We start from the raw sequence: 14,436 nt of genomic DNA on the forward strand, positions 1-14,436 counted from the left end.
TCGGACACCGTAGGTGCCGGACGAGATAGCTTTCCCCGGGAAAATATCGAGGGAAAGTACAGCTGCTTAAAGGACGAAAGGTTTATACTCATTCCCTTTCCCCCCCTGTTGTCTGCGTTCCAGTCTTTTCGGGGCCTGAAGACAAAATGAACGCGAGGGGCACGTATAATAAAGCACTCGTGTCATGGTTGGGGGTGATTAAACATGTGAAACGTAAAGTTCATTTGGAGAAAGCAATTTCCAAAGTATGTCGAATATTTCAAAATAAATGTCAAATTTTTTAGCAAAAATGCCATTTTTCAAACAAAAAATACTACTTTTAACAAAACATAATTTTTTTCAACAGACAAAATATTTTTTTTGCCGAAAAAAATATTTTAATAATCAATTTATTTTGAAAAAATTATATTTTTATAAATTTGTTTTTGCAAAAAAACGAAACTTCAATTGAAAGAAAAAAAAATGAAATTGTAAGGAAAACCAATTTCTTTTTGCATTTCTATGTCATTAAAATAATGCTATAAAGTAATTAATGAAATTATTTTTTTTTTTCACTAGGCGAAAAGAAATTTAACTGGTAAGATATCGGACAGAAGAGTCCGTCGATGCGTGCGTCAGCTCTCGAAAAGCCCGATAGTTGTATTAGAGCGACTGAATATCGAGAAACATGCGTGAGTATCAACATCAAATATAAAATCCATGGGTTATTAATTCTCCTCATTTCCTTGAGTAACCAGAGAAATTAAATTTCGTGCGAAGGCTAGAGGGTTGGGGTCGTCCCAATTAATTAGGTCGAGAGATTTACCGTGGGATAAAGCAACGACAGCCCCCGGTATCACTTCTGGTTCTCGAGTTATTCCGGCTTTTCGATATGAGATAATCGCCACGCGTGTACTGTCTTTTTTTACATTAGGGGGTAAATGCCCTTACATTACCTGTGTGACGAGCCCAACCCTCGCCATCGCTCTTGCCGCTCCCTTTGGCTCGACCCTCGAAAAATCGTTAAGGATGTCCAAAGTTTTTTTTGGCATTAAAAAAATCGAGGAATTTCACTGGAATAGGATTAGTTCACAGAACAACATTCTGTTTTTTGAAGTAATTTCAATGTCCATAATTCATGTTCTTTTCATGTTCACCAATTGTCAACAACTGCTAAAATTGAAAAATCCCAAAAATACAATATTTCACTTGGACCTCCTTCAATAAAAATAACTCCCCAGTCCCCCAAATTCTTGAAGAAAAACCCCATTCCCTCTCCGTTATCTTGATCCCCTCCCATGGCCCTCACGACCTGAGAAAACGGGGGAGAGGCACCCCTTCCACGTTACCTGGGATGTCTAAAAAAAAACTGTGAGAAAACCAGAATATTTTTCCCTTTTCGTTCGTACTCGAAAAAATGTCTGCCGCATGTGTTTGGGTTTTACAACATTACCTGGGTCCCTTGCCCTCCCCTCTTCGGTTCCTCTCCCGACGCCGACCCAGACCCTAGGAGCTGCACCGTAACGGGCTTCAAAAGACTCTCTCAGTAAATTCCATTAAAATTTTTCCATCTTATGAGAAACGAATGCACGAATTTGGGAATTTGTTCAGTAAATATTGCCATCCTTATGCTTTTGTCATCGTGTTTGATCAATGATTGAGGAATTATTGTGGATGGGACCGAGGGCCTTCGGTCAACAACTACTTCAGACACCAGACGGAGGGGCACGGGTATTTCCTACTCTCTCTCTCTTGTTACAATTGTCTAGATAGACGGATAGATCGAAATGATTTTTATTCAGTTTCAGGATAAATTTTTTTTTTTTCAATTTTTCCGTTTTTAGTCAACGGTCTGTTAACCCTTAAGACTATAACCCTCAACAAAAAAAAGAAAAAAACTCACCTGAATAAGCTATCTTTTACTACCTGCCAAACAGTCCTTCCTCTTAATTTTCCATTTTGTCCCATTTTCCTCTTCCAATTTCCTAAAATAAGAAAAAAAATTCTCCCTCAAAAGAAAAATGTAAAAATTTTTCTACATTTTTCTTTGTCTTCTAAACTCGCTTTTCCTCGTCCCCTGCCTCCTCTCCGCGCCACTGTCGCCTTCTCCACTCATTCGCGCGGCTAAACTGTTCACAGTCCCCTCCCCCACACCTCGAGGCATCTCCGGCTGACGCTTGCCACAGCCCACGCGATGTGCCTCTGCCTCCCTCAGTCGTCTTCGAGCACGCGAGACCGAAGGGCCTATGAGACGTACCTCCCCATGAACTATAACACAAACCTCGTGCCAAATAACTTACCATTAACCACTAATTATGATTCATTCTTCGGGGGAGAATGAGTTGAGTCCATATTTAAGGCAGAACGTGAGTTTTTTTTCGTCCGAAAATTTTGACTAACTTTTTGTGATGGTGCCTGTGTGTATGTGTGTGCTTTTGCATTTTTGTGACTAATCAGTGATAACAATTGACTGAATTAACAATTTCATGGGACAATGGATAAACATTAACGAATTTTTGCTTGAGAACATTTGTGTCGCATTGTTTTGGACTTTTCGGTGAAGGACGTCTCCTCTATTCACTTTTGTTTTGGTTAACGATGCCACGCCGGTTGTTTACTCGATAGACCACCGACCGGGAAACTTCTCAGAATTGTTTTGTTTGAAGTGAGAATAAGAGGGATTATTTTAACTGAAATACGAGGTGATTTTTTTTTTGGTTCTCTCAAATGTCAGCTTTAACTCAAATTCTGGGAAAAATTATCGACAATGTGAGGGGCTTGTTTGGAGGGGCGACAAAGAGATTAACAATGTGAGTGTTTTTTTTTATTTTGTGGAAAAAATTCAACAGACAAAATTTTTTAAATAAATTGTTTTTTAATTTTGGGAAAACAAACTTTGGAAAATTTTTCAAATTTTTTTTCTGGACATTAACGGTTGGTGCGAAGCCCCGCCCCTCTCCCATTTTTCGTGTTCTTTCTCAAATGGGATGACGATTGCGAGGATTAAATCGCCCATTTTTTTATTGCATAATTCAGAAAGTATCGCGGATCGAAGATAATGGATAATGAAGGTGAGGGTAATAATGCGCCTGTATTTTACACGGGTATATCATCGATATCCGTCTCCCACATATCCTCAAACACCCGAGACCCCGAAATTAATGATAACAAGATGGCGGATAGAGTCGACAAAATGGCGGCGAATTCGTCAACGTCGCCGCCGCGCAGTATAACTTCGACCAGCGAGCCGGAAAGACATACCAAAGATTCTCAAAGCGTTTCGCTAATAGCTGAGAAATTGAAAAAATTAGAGAACAAAATGGCGGATAGCCCTAATGACAAGTTTCCCCCGGGTCGCAATGACGTGAACGCGCGAACCGTTCGCGAAGTGATTGACGGAGACGAAAAATTGAAGGCTGGAAATTCAAAGATGGCCGCGGCACGTGACAAAATGGCGGACAAGAGTACAGGACTTGAGGGGAAAAAATCGGAGAAAATAACGGGCGCTCGAGATAAGGATGAATTTCGTCTGCTGTCCGCGGAATTTGGGGTGCCACTGACGCAAGAGCAGATTTATAGGCGAACACTGAAGAAGGTGAAGTGGCCGAAGCCGGAGTGGAGAAGATCGTCGGAGATTCCGTTCGCGCTAGACCCGCGGCGGATCAAGCAGCTGAAGAGGGAATGCATGGAGGAGCTGCTGAAGAAGACGCCTGTTGTCGATGGGGATCAGGTCAAGGTGGAGGCGCCTGCGGAGACGATTCTCCCGGAGGAACTTCCGATGCCGGTGGTCATGGATACTACGGAGGGGAAGGAAGAGGAGAAAATAGGACTCGATCGCGAAGATGAGGCCACCATGGGCGAGAATGTCGTGTCCAGCTCGGACTCGAGTCACTCTAGCGAACAATGGGACAGGTAGAACATATTTCGGGAATCCCTTTGAGAGAATTGAGTTTTAAGCGGTTTTAATGCTTGAATTATTCTGTTTGTTCAGGTTTTATGGTAATTAGGGGGTTAGGTAGTTAAGGAATATGAATTTTTTTTATATTAACATCTAGTAGATGTTTATTTTTCGAAAGGAGGTACTAGGAATAGTCGAATTTTTATGTTTTTGTGTGTTAGTAGTATTGACTTGAGTATTTAATGGAACAATAATTCTTGAGGACTTTTGAAAAATTTGAATATTTCATTCTCCATCGAATGGTGTTCAAACAATTCAATTTTCATCCCTTTGTAGACTATTATCCCTCGTTTTAAGAATTTATGACAATTTTTTAAGATAAATAATTATTATTTTTTAAATAAATTCGTCTCTAAACCTCTTCGAAACAACTCTTGGGTCAGTATCTCGAAAGACTGTCCTTCATACCCCCCATGGAGAAACTTTCGAAAGATCCTGGTTACCCTCGTCGTTCTGAAGATATTGGCAATCTCTCGTCTCTATTTTCTAGCCACAAAGGTCTGAAGCCCATTCACAGGACCTAAAGTTTCCGTTGAAAATTTTTCTGAATTTTTTTTTTCAGCTGACCCCTAACACCTAATGAAACCTCAACGAAGTCACAAATATTTCACGCATCAAAAACTTGGACAAAATCACTTCCACTTTCTAGAATAGATTGTCACAGAAAAGGGCCCAAATTAGCTCGCTCCCCCCTCCCCGCGAAGGAGCCCTCCTGGGGTCCGACCCTTCCACTCAGTTCAATATTTTCTGTTCCAGATGTAGTTCCGAAGTGGACGAGGGAATCGCCTCATCACAGTCAACCCCTTCGTCCTCACCGAACCATATCCCGGACACGACAGTTGCATCATCGAAGCCAGTCCCTGAGCTTTTAGACGAGAGTACAGGATCACCGACTGAAAGGTTTGCCAGAAGGTCTATAAAATTGACTTGTAGACCCTTGCCGCCCTCAGTAGACCTATCAGATATTGAGACTTGCCCCTCAGGCTCTTCCTCACCATCATCCAATGAGAAATTACCCACCGAGAGCAATTTAAATTCAGACACCAACAAGAGTCCTTCGATAACAGACAATCCGCGAGACTTTTTCGTACAAGGAGAAAATTTAAAAACCGTTCTTTCAAACCATCAGCCCCCCTCCTCACCCTCAGATTCCCCCGCGAGTCCCACAGGATGTTCGAAATCTAGAAAAAATTCAACACTCGAGACCTCTCAAGACATCGCTCAAACGACTTTATCAGCCTCAAACTCTCCAAAATTCTCTGAAAAAGGATCGAAAATGTCGAGCCCCAAAGATTCCGATGCCAGACGGCACTTGCTGGACATCCTTGAAGGCTCTGACCCATCCCCAGAGCTCTCAGAAACCGCTCAGAATTCCTCGAAATCCGATAAAGCCTCTGACAGCTCCCCCAATTCCCGCGAGAATCCCAAGAAGCCCCACAAGTCCCACAAATCCTCGTCAAAAGATCGCTCAGAAAAATCATCGAAGAAACGTCACCGCTCAGATGACCGCAAGTCCTCAAAATCCGATGAATCGAACAAGAAACCAAAGAAATCCGACAATTCATCCTCGAAGCGACGAAGCGATCACTCACCCTCGGGGGGCTCGTCCTCCGAGGACCCCTCAAAACGCCGAAGAAAGTCCTCAACATCATCCTCAAAGTCCTCAAGATCCTCAAAAGAAAAAACTCGAGAATCTGAGGAATCTAAGCCCTCCGAGCCCTCGAACTCAGACTCAAACCCAAAAAAACCGACGCAGATCGGCTCATCGAAGAGGCCGAGGGTCTCTCGTTTGAGTTCGGAGGCTCCCGCCACGGAATCTCCCTCAAACATTCCAGAGGATCTCCAAAAGAAACTAAACTGCGTGAAATCAAAGTCTGAACCAAAAAAATCAAAGAGAAACTCAGAGGAAATTCAAAAGAACTTGTCAAGGCTCTTTGGACAGGAGGGGGCGCCCTCCACCAGACCCTCTGAGGATGATTCCGCCCCTCCAGGTGGTCATCCAGCCCCAGAACCCCCTTGCGAGCCTCAAAACTCACAACCCGCTCAGAAAGACTCAGAACCCGCCCAAGATGAGGGACTGGACTGTGAGGAGGAGATAGCGAAGATTTGGCTGGCGGTGGAGTCGGGGAAGCCTAACCCCTCGAAGAAATCGACCTCAACATCGCGCGCTGGCGACTACCTCCAACGAAAACGGCTCAGACTCGAGAAGGAGAATCAAGAGCTCGAGAAGAAAATTTTGTCAGAAATTCCCAAACCGGCGTCAGCTGTAAGACCGAGAAATCGGGCGCCTCTCCCTCTTAAACCCTCAGTAGTCCCACCTCCCCCCGACCCGGAGGAGCTGAATGCCAACGTTCCCATTGATGAGGAGATCTTCCACGAGTTGGAGGACGAGCCAGTCCCCCTGATTGAAGCAGTCGAAAAAGCGTTAGAGGGGCCGCCTAAGGCGGAGAATATTCCTCTGATTGGGGACGGGTCTGTGGAGCTGTCGCAAGGGAGTGAACCCATGGACATCGACGAGTCCGAGGGCCTTCCTGATGTGAAGTCCCCCCACAGTGTTGACACCGTTATCCTGGATGAGGGATCCCGGAGCCCAGGAAGACTCGAGATTGATGAGAAGGCCAATTCGCTTGGCGAGTTCAAGGAAGCTTCACCCCCTCAGACCTTGAAGATTTCTTACAAGGTGGGCGATAGCGACGAAGAGAAGACGTTGGAGGTGTCTCCTGGAGGGAGTTTTCTGAACGGCCCTGAACGCAACTGGACGCCTTCGATTTTAGAGAATTTGATGGAGAACAGAGTGGATTCTGATGATGCTCTTAAAACACTGGAGGAGATGTGTGCCAGACCTCTGGAGGACCTTCTGCCTCAGGATGGGGGGGAGAAGGTGGACGTGGGGCTTACTCCAGAGGAGATCAATGAAGTCGCGAGGAGAAAGTTCAGGGAATTTTCTGTCGCCACTCGTGGTGGCAATAGGATTATTCCCAGGATTGTTTCCTCGCCAATGGGGGAAATGGTGGCGGTTCCTGTGGGGGAACCGGCTCATCCTAGCCTTCGGGGGTATCACAGGGCGCAGGAGCAACTGTTTGAGGATGTGATTGGGATGATGAGGGTCTTTCAGTATCGCATGGAGGTGGTGGAGAGGCATCCGGGGAATGTGGAGATGGTGAGACTTCTAAATAGTGTCTGTGCAGGAGTGAGGGAGGGCTTTACAAAACTGAGGGCGACCATGGAGGGGGTGGTCGATGAGGAGGTGGTGAGGCTCATTGTGGAGAGGTCCAGGAGGACAAATGAAACACCCTTCGTCAGGGCAGAGGAGATTGTGTGGGCACTGAGGAGGTCCAAGGTCGCTGTTGCGGAGCCTGTGCCTGCTCCGGTGGTTCCTGCGGCGGTGGGGAGGGCGAAGGAAGAGGAGAAGAAGACGGTGAGGAGACGGTGCCAGGAGGGAGGGAGGAGTGCAAGTAGCGGGGGTTACAGTGGCGGAGGTAATTTTGTTTTTTTTTTTTCATATTTTTTGAGTGGGAGTTTTCATTTCATTTTCATTTCATGGAGACCCAAGAGCACACAACGTGATTAAATTGCATTGTGCCAAACACATCATAATTAATTTCATTACTATTTCGTAAGATATCGACAGATTACATTCAACTGAACTTTATGAATAACCGAGTGGAATTTATCGATTTGTCAATTCAAAACAAACTATCAAGAATCTCTTCTCCTTTCCTAGGTGTCATCCATCAGACCACCGATGCACATCACCCATCAGCTCGACCACCACCACCACCACCATACCCAGGAAATCATCAACCAGTCCACCCACCCCAGACCTCCTCCGCCCCCCCTCAAACCCCCCAAATCCGCCCTAAAATTCTTACCCATCCCAAACCCGAACTTCTCCCCCGTCCCATGCCCCAGTTCCATCCCCAATCCTTATTCCCCACTCCCCAGAACCCCTCCTACCCCCAAATCCTTCCCTTCACCCCCCAAAATCCTAAAAAAAAATCCTCAAATTCGCAACTCCCCTCAAAATTTCCACCACAACCTTCCCAACAACCTCCCCCCCTCTCTCAACAGCCCTTCCCCCCACAGCCCCATCCTCCCAGAGTATCAAATCCCCCTGCATTCCCCCAGCACATTGCCATCATCCAGATGCAGCAGTACAACCAATACACGCTTCAAACTGGAAATCAAGCCCTCGAAGTTCAACCTCAGGGTCATCCCCAGCCGATGAACCCCCAGTACATGCCCCAGCAGCAACTGCTCCACCAGATGAACCAACAAAATCCCCTCCTTGGTGTACCTCAGCCTCATCCAATTCCACAGTCACAATTTCTCCCTCCAGAGTTCGTGAGATGCGCCTCTGGTCAGTGTAACCACAACAACTGCGAGACACGTCTTCAGGTGTTGAGGCACCACGAGATGTTGCAGCAGAGTAAGAATGCAGTTTATGGAGTTCAGTCAAGAGATCCAAGATCCCGGGGGCATCCCCAGCAGATGCAGGTCAATCCCCCAGGCATGATGTCTCAGGGACAGATGCCAGGAGCTCAGCCATCTAGAAGTCACCATCAAGCCTGTGGAGTTCCTGGTGTTTATCCTGGACAAGTGCCTCATCAACATCAAGGACAACTCCAGCATCAGCAGATAAATCCTCAGAATATCCAATTGCAGAACCATTTATTGAGCTTGGACCAGAATATGAGTCATTACCTGGATGCTCGGCTGGTTGAGAATTACTTCGAAACGATTGAATCAACGCATCAAGTACCCCAGAAGACTCAAAAAGCTCGTAAACCCCCTCAGGGCCCGACTCCACAGAGGGCTCAGCAGCTTCAGAATCAAGTGCAGCAGCCCCAGATGGGCCTCCAGCATCCTCTGAATTTTCCTATTCAGCAGTATCAAGTATCTCAGCACAGTTATCCTTCATTGAATCCACAGATGCCATCACCCCAGCAAAATTATCCATCGTCAAATTGCCATATGCCTTCCCAGAACATCATCTACTCCCCAATCCTCCAGAATTCTCCAGCACAGGGCCCAGCGACCATCACCAGGGTCAAAACCGAGCCTACAACTCAGATGAATCTTCTCCAGAAGCCTCCATCCGAGGGAATTCTAGTGCCTGGAGCTCCAGCCACAGATGGAAATCAAGCTTCATCGAGACCATGTTACCCACTATCTCAACAGAGTTATCCTTCATCGAGTCCACAGATGCCATTACCCCAGCAGAATCATCCTTCGTCACATCTCCAAGTGCCTTCCCAGAACTTGATCTACACCCAACTCCTCCAGAATTCTCCAGCACAGCTTCCAGCAACCATAACCAGGGTGAAAACCGAGCCTAAAAGTCAAACGGTTCCCCCTCAGAACTCTCCATCAGCTGAGGGAATTCCAGTGGCTGGAACTCCCGTCACAGCTGGAAATCAGGCTGGAGCTAATGATCGAATTACTGGAGTTGCAAAGTTTAATCACTTACAAATCCCTCAGAGTTCTCCAGCACAGAGTTCAATAACCATCACTAGGGTCACTCCTGAATTCAGAGCACAAATGAATTTTCCTCAGAAGCCTCCATCATCTGCGGGAATTCCAATGTCTGGAACTCCAATCACAGGTGTAAATCAATCTGGAGTCAATGTTGGATTAAAGTCGCCCTCAGGGGTTAATTCTTCTGGAATTTCAGCAGCTATTGGCCAGCAGACTGGGGTTACTGGAGTCCCAAGGTCATTCCCAGGGATGAATTCTCAAGGAATGCCGCCAAGTGGCCATCAGGCTGGAGGAATGGGGGTGCTTAGATCTTCTCCGGGAATGAATTCCCCTGGAATTCCAGTGGGTGGACTCCAAACTGGAGTTATTGGAGTTCCAAAATCGATTGCAGGGTCCAATTCTCAGGCTGGAGGAATAAACATTGCTAGATCTTCTCCAGGACAAAATTCCCCTGGAATTCCAGGGACTGGACCGCAGAGTGAAATGACAAGAGTTCCAAGGCCCTCTCCATCACTGGATTCTGGAATTTCAACGTCAATTCGACCTCAAGTTGGAGGAAATTCTGCTGAAACTCCAGTGACAGGAGCTGTTGGAGTTCCAAGATCATTTCCAGGCGTAAATTCTTATGGAATTCCACTTGGAGCTCACACTGGAGGAAGGAGCATACCCAGATCTCCAGGAATGAATTCCCCTGGAACTCCTGCACCTGTACAGCAGGCTGGAATAACGAGAGTTTCAAGACCCTCTCCATCCCTGGATTTTGTAATTCCAACATCGGTTGGACATCAGATTGGAGTGAACTCCGCTGGAATTTCACGATCCTCTCCAGGGATTCCAACTACTACAATTTACCCTGGAGGCATTAGAGCATCACCATTATCTCCAAGATTGAATTCTCCTGGAAGTCCACAAAATTCATCTAGAATAATTCCCACCAAAATTGCACAATTTTCTGGATCTCAACCTGGATTCATTCCAAAATTCACGCCTGTAGTGAGTTCTCAAGGAGTTCCATTGATCCCTGGAAATGAATCTGCAGTCACTGGAGCCCCAAGAACATCTCCAGCAATGACTTCTCCCCGAATGCCCACTCCTGTACAACAAACTGGACACAATTCAACTGGAATTTCTTCATTTGCTGGAGTAACTGGAGGCTCCAGTTTCTACTCAGACACCCAGGAGGCCCTGGCAGCCATGGAGAGAATTCGAGTCACCGCCATTGATGATTTCAGAACCAGCACCAGGGCATCGACAAACTCGAGAATTATCATTCAAACACCTCAGGATCAATCACCTCCACTGGAGTCTCCAAAAGAGGGAACAACAGCCCCTCAAGCCACGAGAATTTCTCCCGAAATTTCTGGAGTGATTTCTTCAGTCCAGAATCATTCCAATGACTCGAAAATTCCAACTCCAGCTCATGAAAATGCATCAATCGATCATCAGTCCAGAACAATTCCAACTCCCAGGGATGGGACAGCGACACCTCAAGACACGAGAATTTCTCCAGCAACTCCTGAAGTGATTTCTCCCGCAAAAAATCATTTCACTACCCCGAGAATTCCAACTCCAGCTCACGAGAATCCATCAATCGATCATCAGTCCAGAACAATTCCAACTCCTAGGGATGGGACAGCGACTCCTCATGATCGTGGAGTGTTTTCTCTCACAAAAAATCATTCCAGTGCTCCGAGAATTCCAACTCCAGCTCATGAGAATGCATCAATCGATATTCACTCCAGAATAATTCCAGCTTCTGATGTTTCTCCAGCAAGTCCAGGGTCTCCAAGGTCTCCTCTGGACTTGTCCACCAAACCATCGTCAAGACTTTCGAAACCAGTTATCATCAGTGACATAAAAATATCTCCCCCAAAATCTGAAATTACAAATTCTCCAGAATCGAAAATTCCTCCAAGGAATTCTCCAGCTCCCGGTTGTCAAGGTCGAAAAACGTCGCAAACACCTGAAGAAATTCCACTGATCTCTCTTGACTCTTCGGACGATGAAGAATTCCCGGAGTCTGTTGGAGGAAGTACTGGAATTTCTGGAGAAATTCCGGAGGAAATGGACGAGTCTGATGCGAGTGATGGTGATCTGGAGATTATTGATCAGTTGAAGGGAAGTTTTTCACTAGTTGATGACGAGATTGAGTGCGATGGCATGGCCAGGGAGATGGGAATACATCTGGAGACCCCTTCCCAGAAATTCGAAGAAGTTGCTCTGAAGATCGCTGGAGTCACGTCAATTCCGATTGATCAGTATGAGGGAATTGAGGAGGCTCAGGAGAGGGTGGCAGAGAGAGTTGTTGTGAAGGAGGAGTGGATGGAGGCGGTGGAGGACATCAACGTTCAGGACGAGAAACCTAAAATCTGCCTTGTGTGTAAGACGGAGGTGGCGACTTTGTCGTGTAAATTTTGCCGTTTGGTGTTGGTCTGCGGAGAAGCGTGTGGAGAGAGGACCGATCATTTTGACTCGTGTGGACCACCTCTGGTGAAAATTGAGGATGAGTGAACAGGGGAGGACATTTGTTGACCAAAGAGAGTGAGTGATTGTTTGAGTGAGTGAGTGATTTTCGATAATATCTTGAAGAAGAGTGGGTTTAGGGGAAAGTGTGGCGGAACATTTTTTGTGGGAAATTTAATTCTGGAGGAAAATTATCTTTTGGAGTTTTGAGATAGAATGAGGAGTTTGAGAGATATTTGTAAAAATTATTAATTATTAAATATTTGCAAAATTGTAAATTGTTTCGTTGGAAACAATTTACAATTTTCCATGGAAATATCTCAAATACCAATGATTCCACCAAAAAATTTCATAGAATATTTTTTGTGGCAAATTTAGTTTCCTATAAAAATTTCTTATGACATTTTTTTTTGATAGAGCCAGTAGTTCCAGAAATATTCGCAAAAAACTGAAAGTTGGAGTTGAGCAAAAAATCAATTTCCTCAACAAATCGAAAAATTGAAAATGAAACAATCTCGAAAATTTGTTGTTCCAGTCAAAAATATTACCCAAAAAAATGTTCTCGAGTTTCATTTTCATTTTGCTGCACCCACTTATTGATAAAATATAACCGAAAATAATATTTTAGTCTGTTGGAGTTATTTATCTAGTTTATCGTCGAGAAATTCAAGGGGAATCGTAGGAAGACATTTTTTGATGCGAAAATTCCCACTGAGTTGAAACAGTTGAGAGAGAGGGACTGATCATCGTGAAGATGATTATTATTATTTTTTCTTCTAAGTATTATTTCTTGTTCGAGAGGGATAATTTTACGTCTTGTGGTGTCCGCTTAATTCGATTAGTGAATGTGAAAAGAAAACGGTCAGAGAAATTTAAAAAAAATTCGTTCAGATATTTATTTTCCAATTAAACTTCAGAGATTTTCATTAGTCTGAAATGAAAAAGCAAAATATTTTCCTGACCTTAATTTTTGCTGAAATATTCTATCAAAACATTATTAAATTTTATGAAAAAATGGCTTGTTCCCACTAATTCAGAAAGAATTTCAATGAAAAAAAGTGAAGAAATCATCGATAATTTCTTTTTTAGTAAAAACGTAAATAACGATTTTTCTTTTATATTAATTATTATTTAAGCATAGGATTTCATACTTTTGTACTTTCATACGAAAATATTTTATGTCAATAAAAAGAAAGCTGTGGAGATGAGAGAGATAGAGAGAGGAGTCATAGTACAAACGGTTGTATAGAGGAGAAATAAAATAGTATTTTCGAAGCCATTTTCATGGTTAATGTTTATTTGGGGGCAAAATGGAGTGACGATTGTTGGTTGAAATTAATGATTGATTATTCGAGGGTTTTTTACTAGATCAATGAGGACGTCATGGCGTATTTTACTGATTGAATTTTTATTCATGTTAATTTATTCACATTCATATGTAATAATTATAGAACGAATCTAGAAATCACTGACGATTTATTATCACTGAAAATTTTCGGGGTGATTTTCTCAGTGGTGCTCCTCCTCCTCAGTCTCGTAGCCATCGGGGAGAGCATTCCTGTAGGGGTTGTGGAAGAGAGTGTGGTTGCCATCGCCCCATGGAAAACGCTGCAGATATGAAGATATTTAAAGTGGTATGAATCGAGGTCAGGTGAATCGTTGAGTGTACCAGAGGAAACGTGAGTGCAGAAAACCAAAAAAATTTAACCATTGAAAACATGAAATTGTCCATCTCACCTTAGTCCTGATGCGGAAATGGTCATAGCGCTTGAACTCAGGTCTCTTCCTAGTTTTCGCCTCCTCCTGCTCCATCAAATAGGTATTCACCATTGCTAGTGCAACTGTTGGTAGAGCCACGAAGTAGGTGACGTTCTTCCAAATTTTCCCTGCCTCTGAAAAACCCAAGAATCAATTGTCATTACATAATGGATTGAGAGTCTATTTAACTCCTGAAAATCGCTCCGAACCTCCAAAAAACCCTGAAAAACAATGCTCAACCCTCGAAATCGCCCCCTCAAGAATGATTTTCTGGTCGAAATCTCTCCAAAAAACTTTAAAATACCTCGGAAAACCGACCCAATCTCAGCCTCCAATTCTCCCTCAACATCTTTCTCTTCAGAAAAACCACGAAAATTGCCGAAATGATAATTAGGATTACTCACTGTCTGATCCACGCTGTGATGCATAAACATCGAACTTCGCTCCTGTTTCGGTAGAGTATTTTCGGACGAAAGAACGTCCCAGGGCAATTCTTCCAGCCATGTTTTCCAATAATCTGATCCTCACTCGGGAAAATAATGGTCTCGACCAGAACTACAAACTTGAAGACTTCCAGAATCATCTAAAATGTCAGCCATTTCAAGACGTCATAGGTCCGGGAATAACCCACAGATGGTGGTCCATGTCAATTTTGGTCGGTAAAGTCAAACGAAACGTTCAAAATTTAGAGTGATGTGAAGTTGTTTCATATCGAAATATTTCTTAATCGCTTGGTCTCTGTATCGAAATATATCGTAATCGCTTGGTGTCTGTACCGAAATATATCGAAATCTGACAGA

The 14,436-nt window shown here is 44.2% G+C and overlaps 2 protein-coding genes across 4 annotated transcripts; one reads left to right on the top strand and one right to left on the bottom strand.

Annotated features, from left to right (window-relative positions):
• The first annotated feature begins 12 nt into the window (after positions 1–12).
• Positions 13–12,294, top strand: LOC107044449. Of its 3 annotated transcripts, XM_015266324.1 has the most exons (5): positions 13–245; positions 559–671; positions 3,016–3,891; positions 4,694–7,416; positions 7,662–12,294. In XM_015266324.1, the coding sequence occupies exons 1-5, from the start codon at positions 147–149 to the stop codon at positions 11,924–11,926; spliced, it is 8,076 nt and encodes a 2,691-aa protein (XP_015121810.1). In that variant the 5' UTR covers positions 13–146; the 3' UTR covers positions 11,927–12,294. The 3 variants fall into 3 exon arrangements, with proteins under 3 accessions (XP_015121810.1, XP_015121812.1, XP_015121811.1); XM_015266326.1 differs by lacking the exon at positions 3,016–3,891; XM_015266325.1 differs by lacking the exons at positions 13–245; positions 559–671 and adding an exon at positions 2,212–2,345.
• A 973-nt stretch (positions 12,295–13,267) lies between these two features.
• Positions 13,268–14,207, bottom strand: LOC107044450 (cytochrome c oxidase subunit 6A1, mitochondrial). The gene is made up of 3 exons (XM_015266327.2): positions 14,041–14,207; positions 13,616–13,770; positions 13,268–13,486 (listed from the first exon to the last, which is right to left on the bottom strand). Exons 1-3 carry the CDS (start codon positions 14,138–14,140, stop codon positions 13,388–13,390), a joined length of 354 nt encoding a protein of 117 aa, XP_015121813.1. The 5' UTR covers positions 14,141–14,207; the 3' UTR covers positions 13,268–13,387.
• Between the last annotated feature and the right edge of the window lie 229 nt (positions 14,208–14,436).

This window comes from Diachasma alloeum, unplaced genomic scaffold (genome assembly GCF_001412515.2).
Source record: "Diachasma alloeum isolate Michigan unplaced genomic scaffold, Dall2.0 Dall_scaffold_00742, whole genome shotgun sequence".
Classification (NCBI taxonomy): domain Eukaryota; kingdom Metazoa; phylum Arthropoda; class Insecta; order Hymenoptera; family Braconidae; genus Diachasma; species Diachasma alloeum.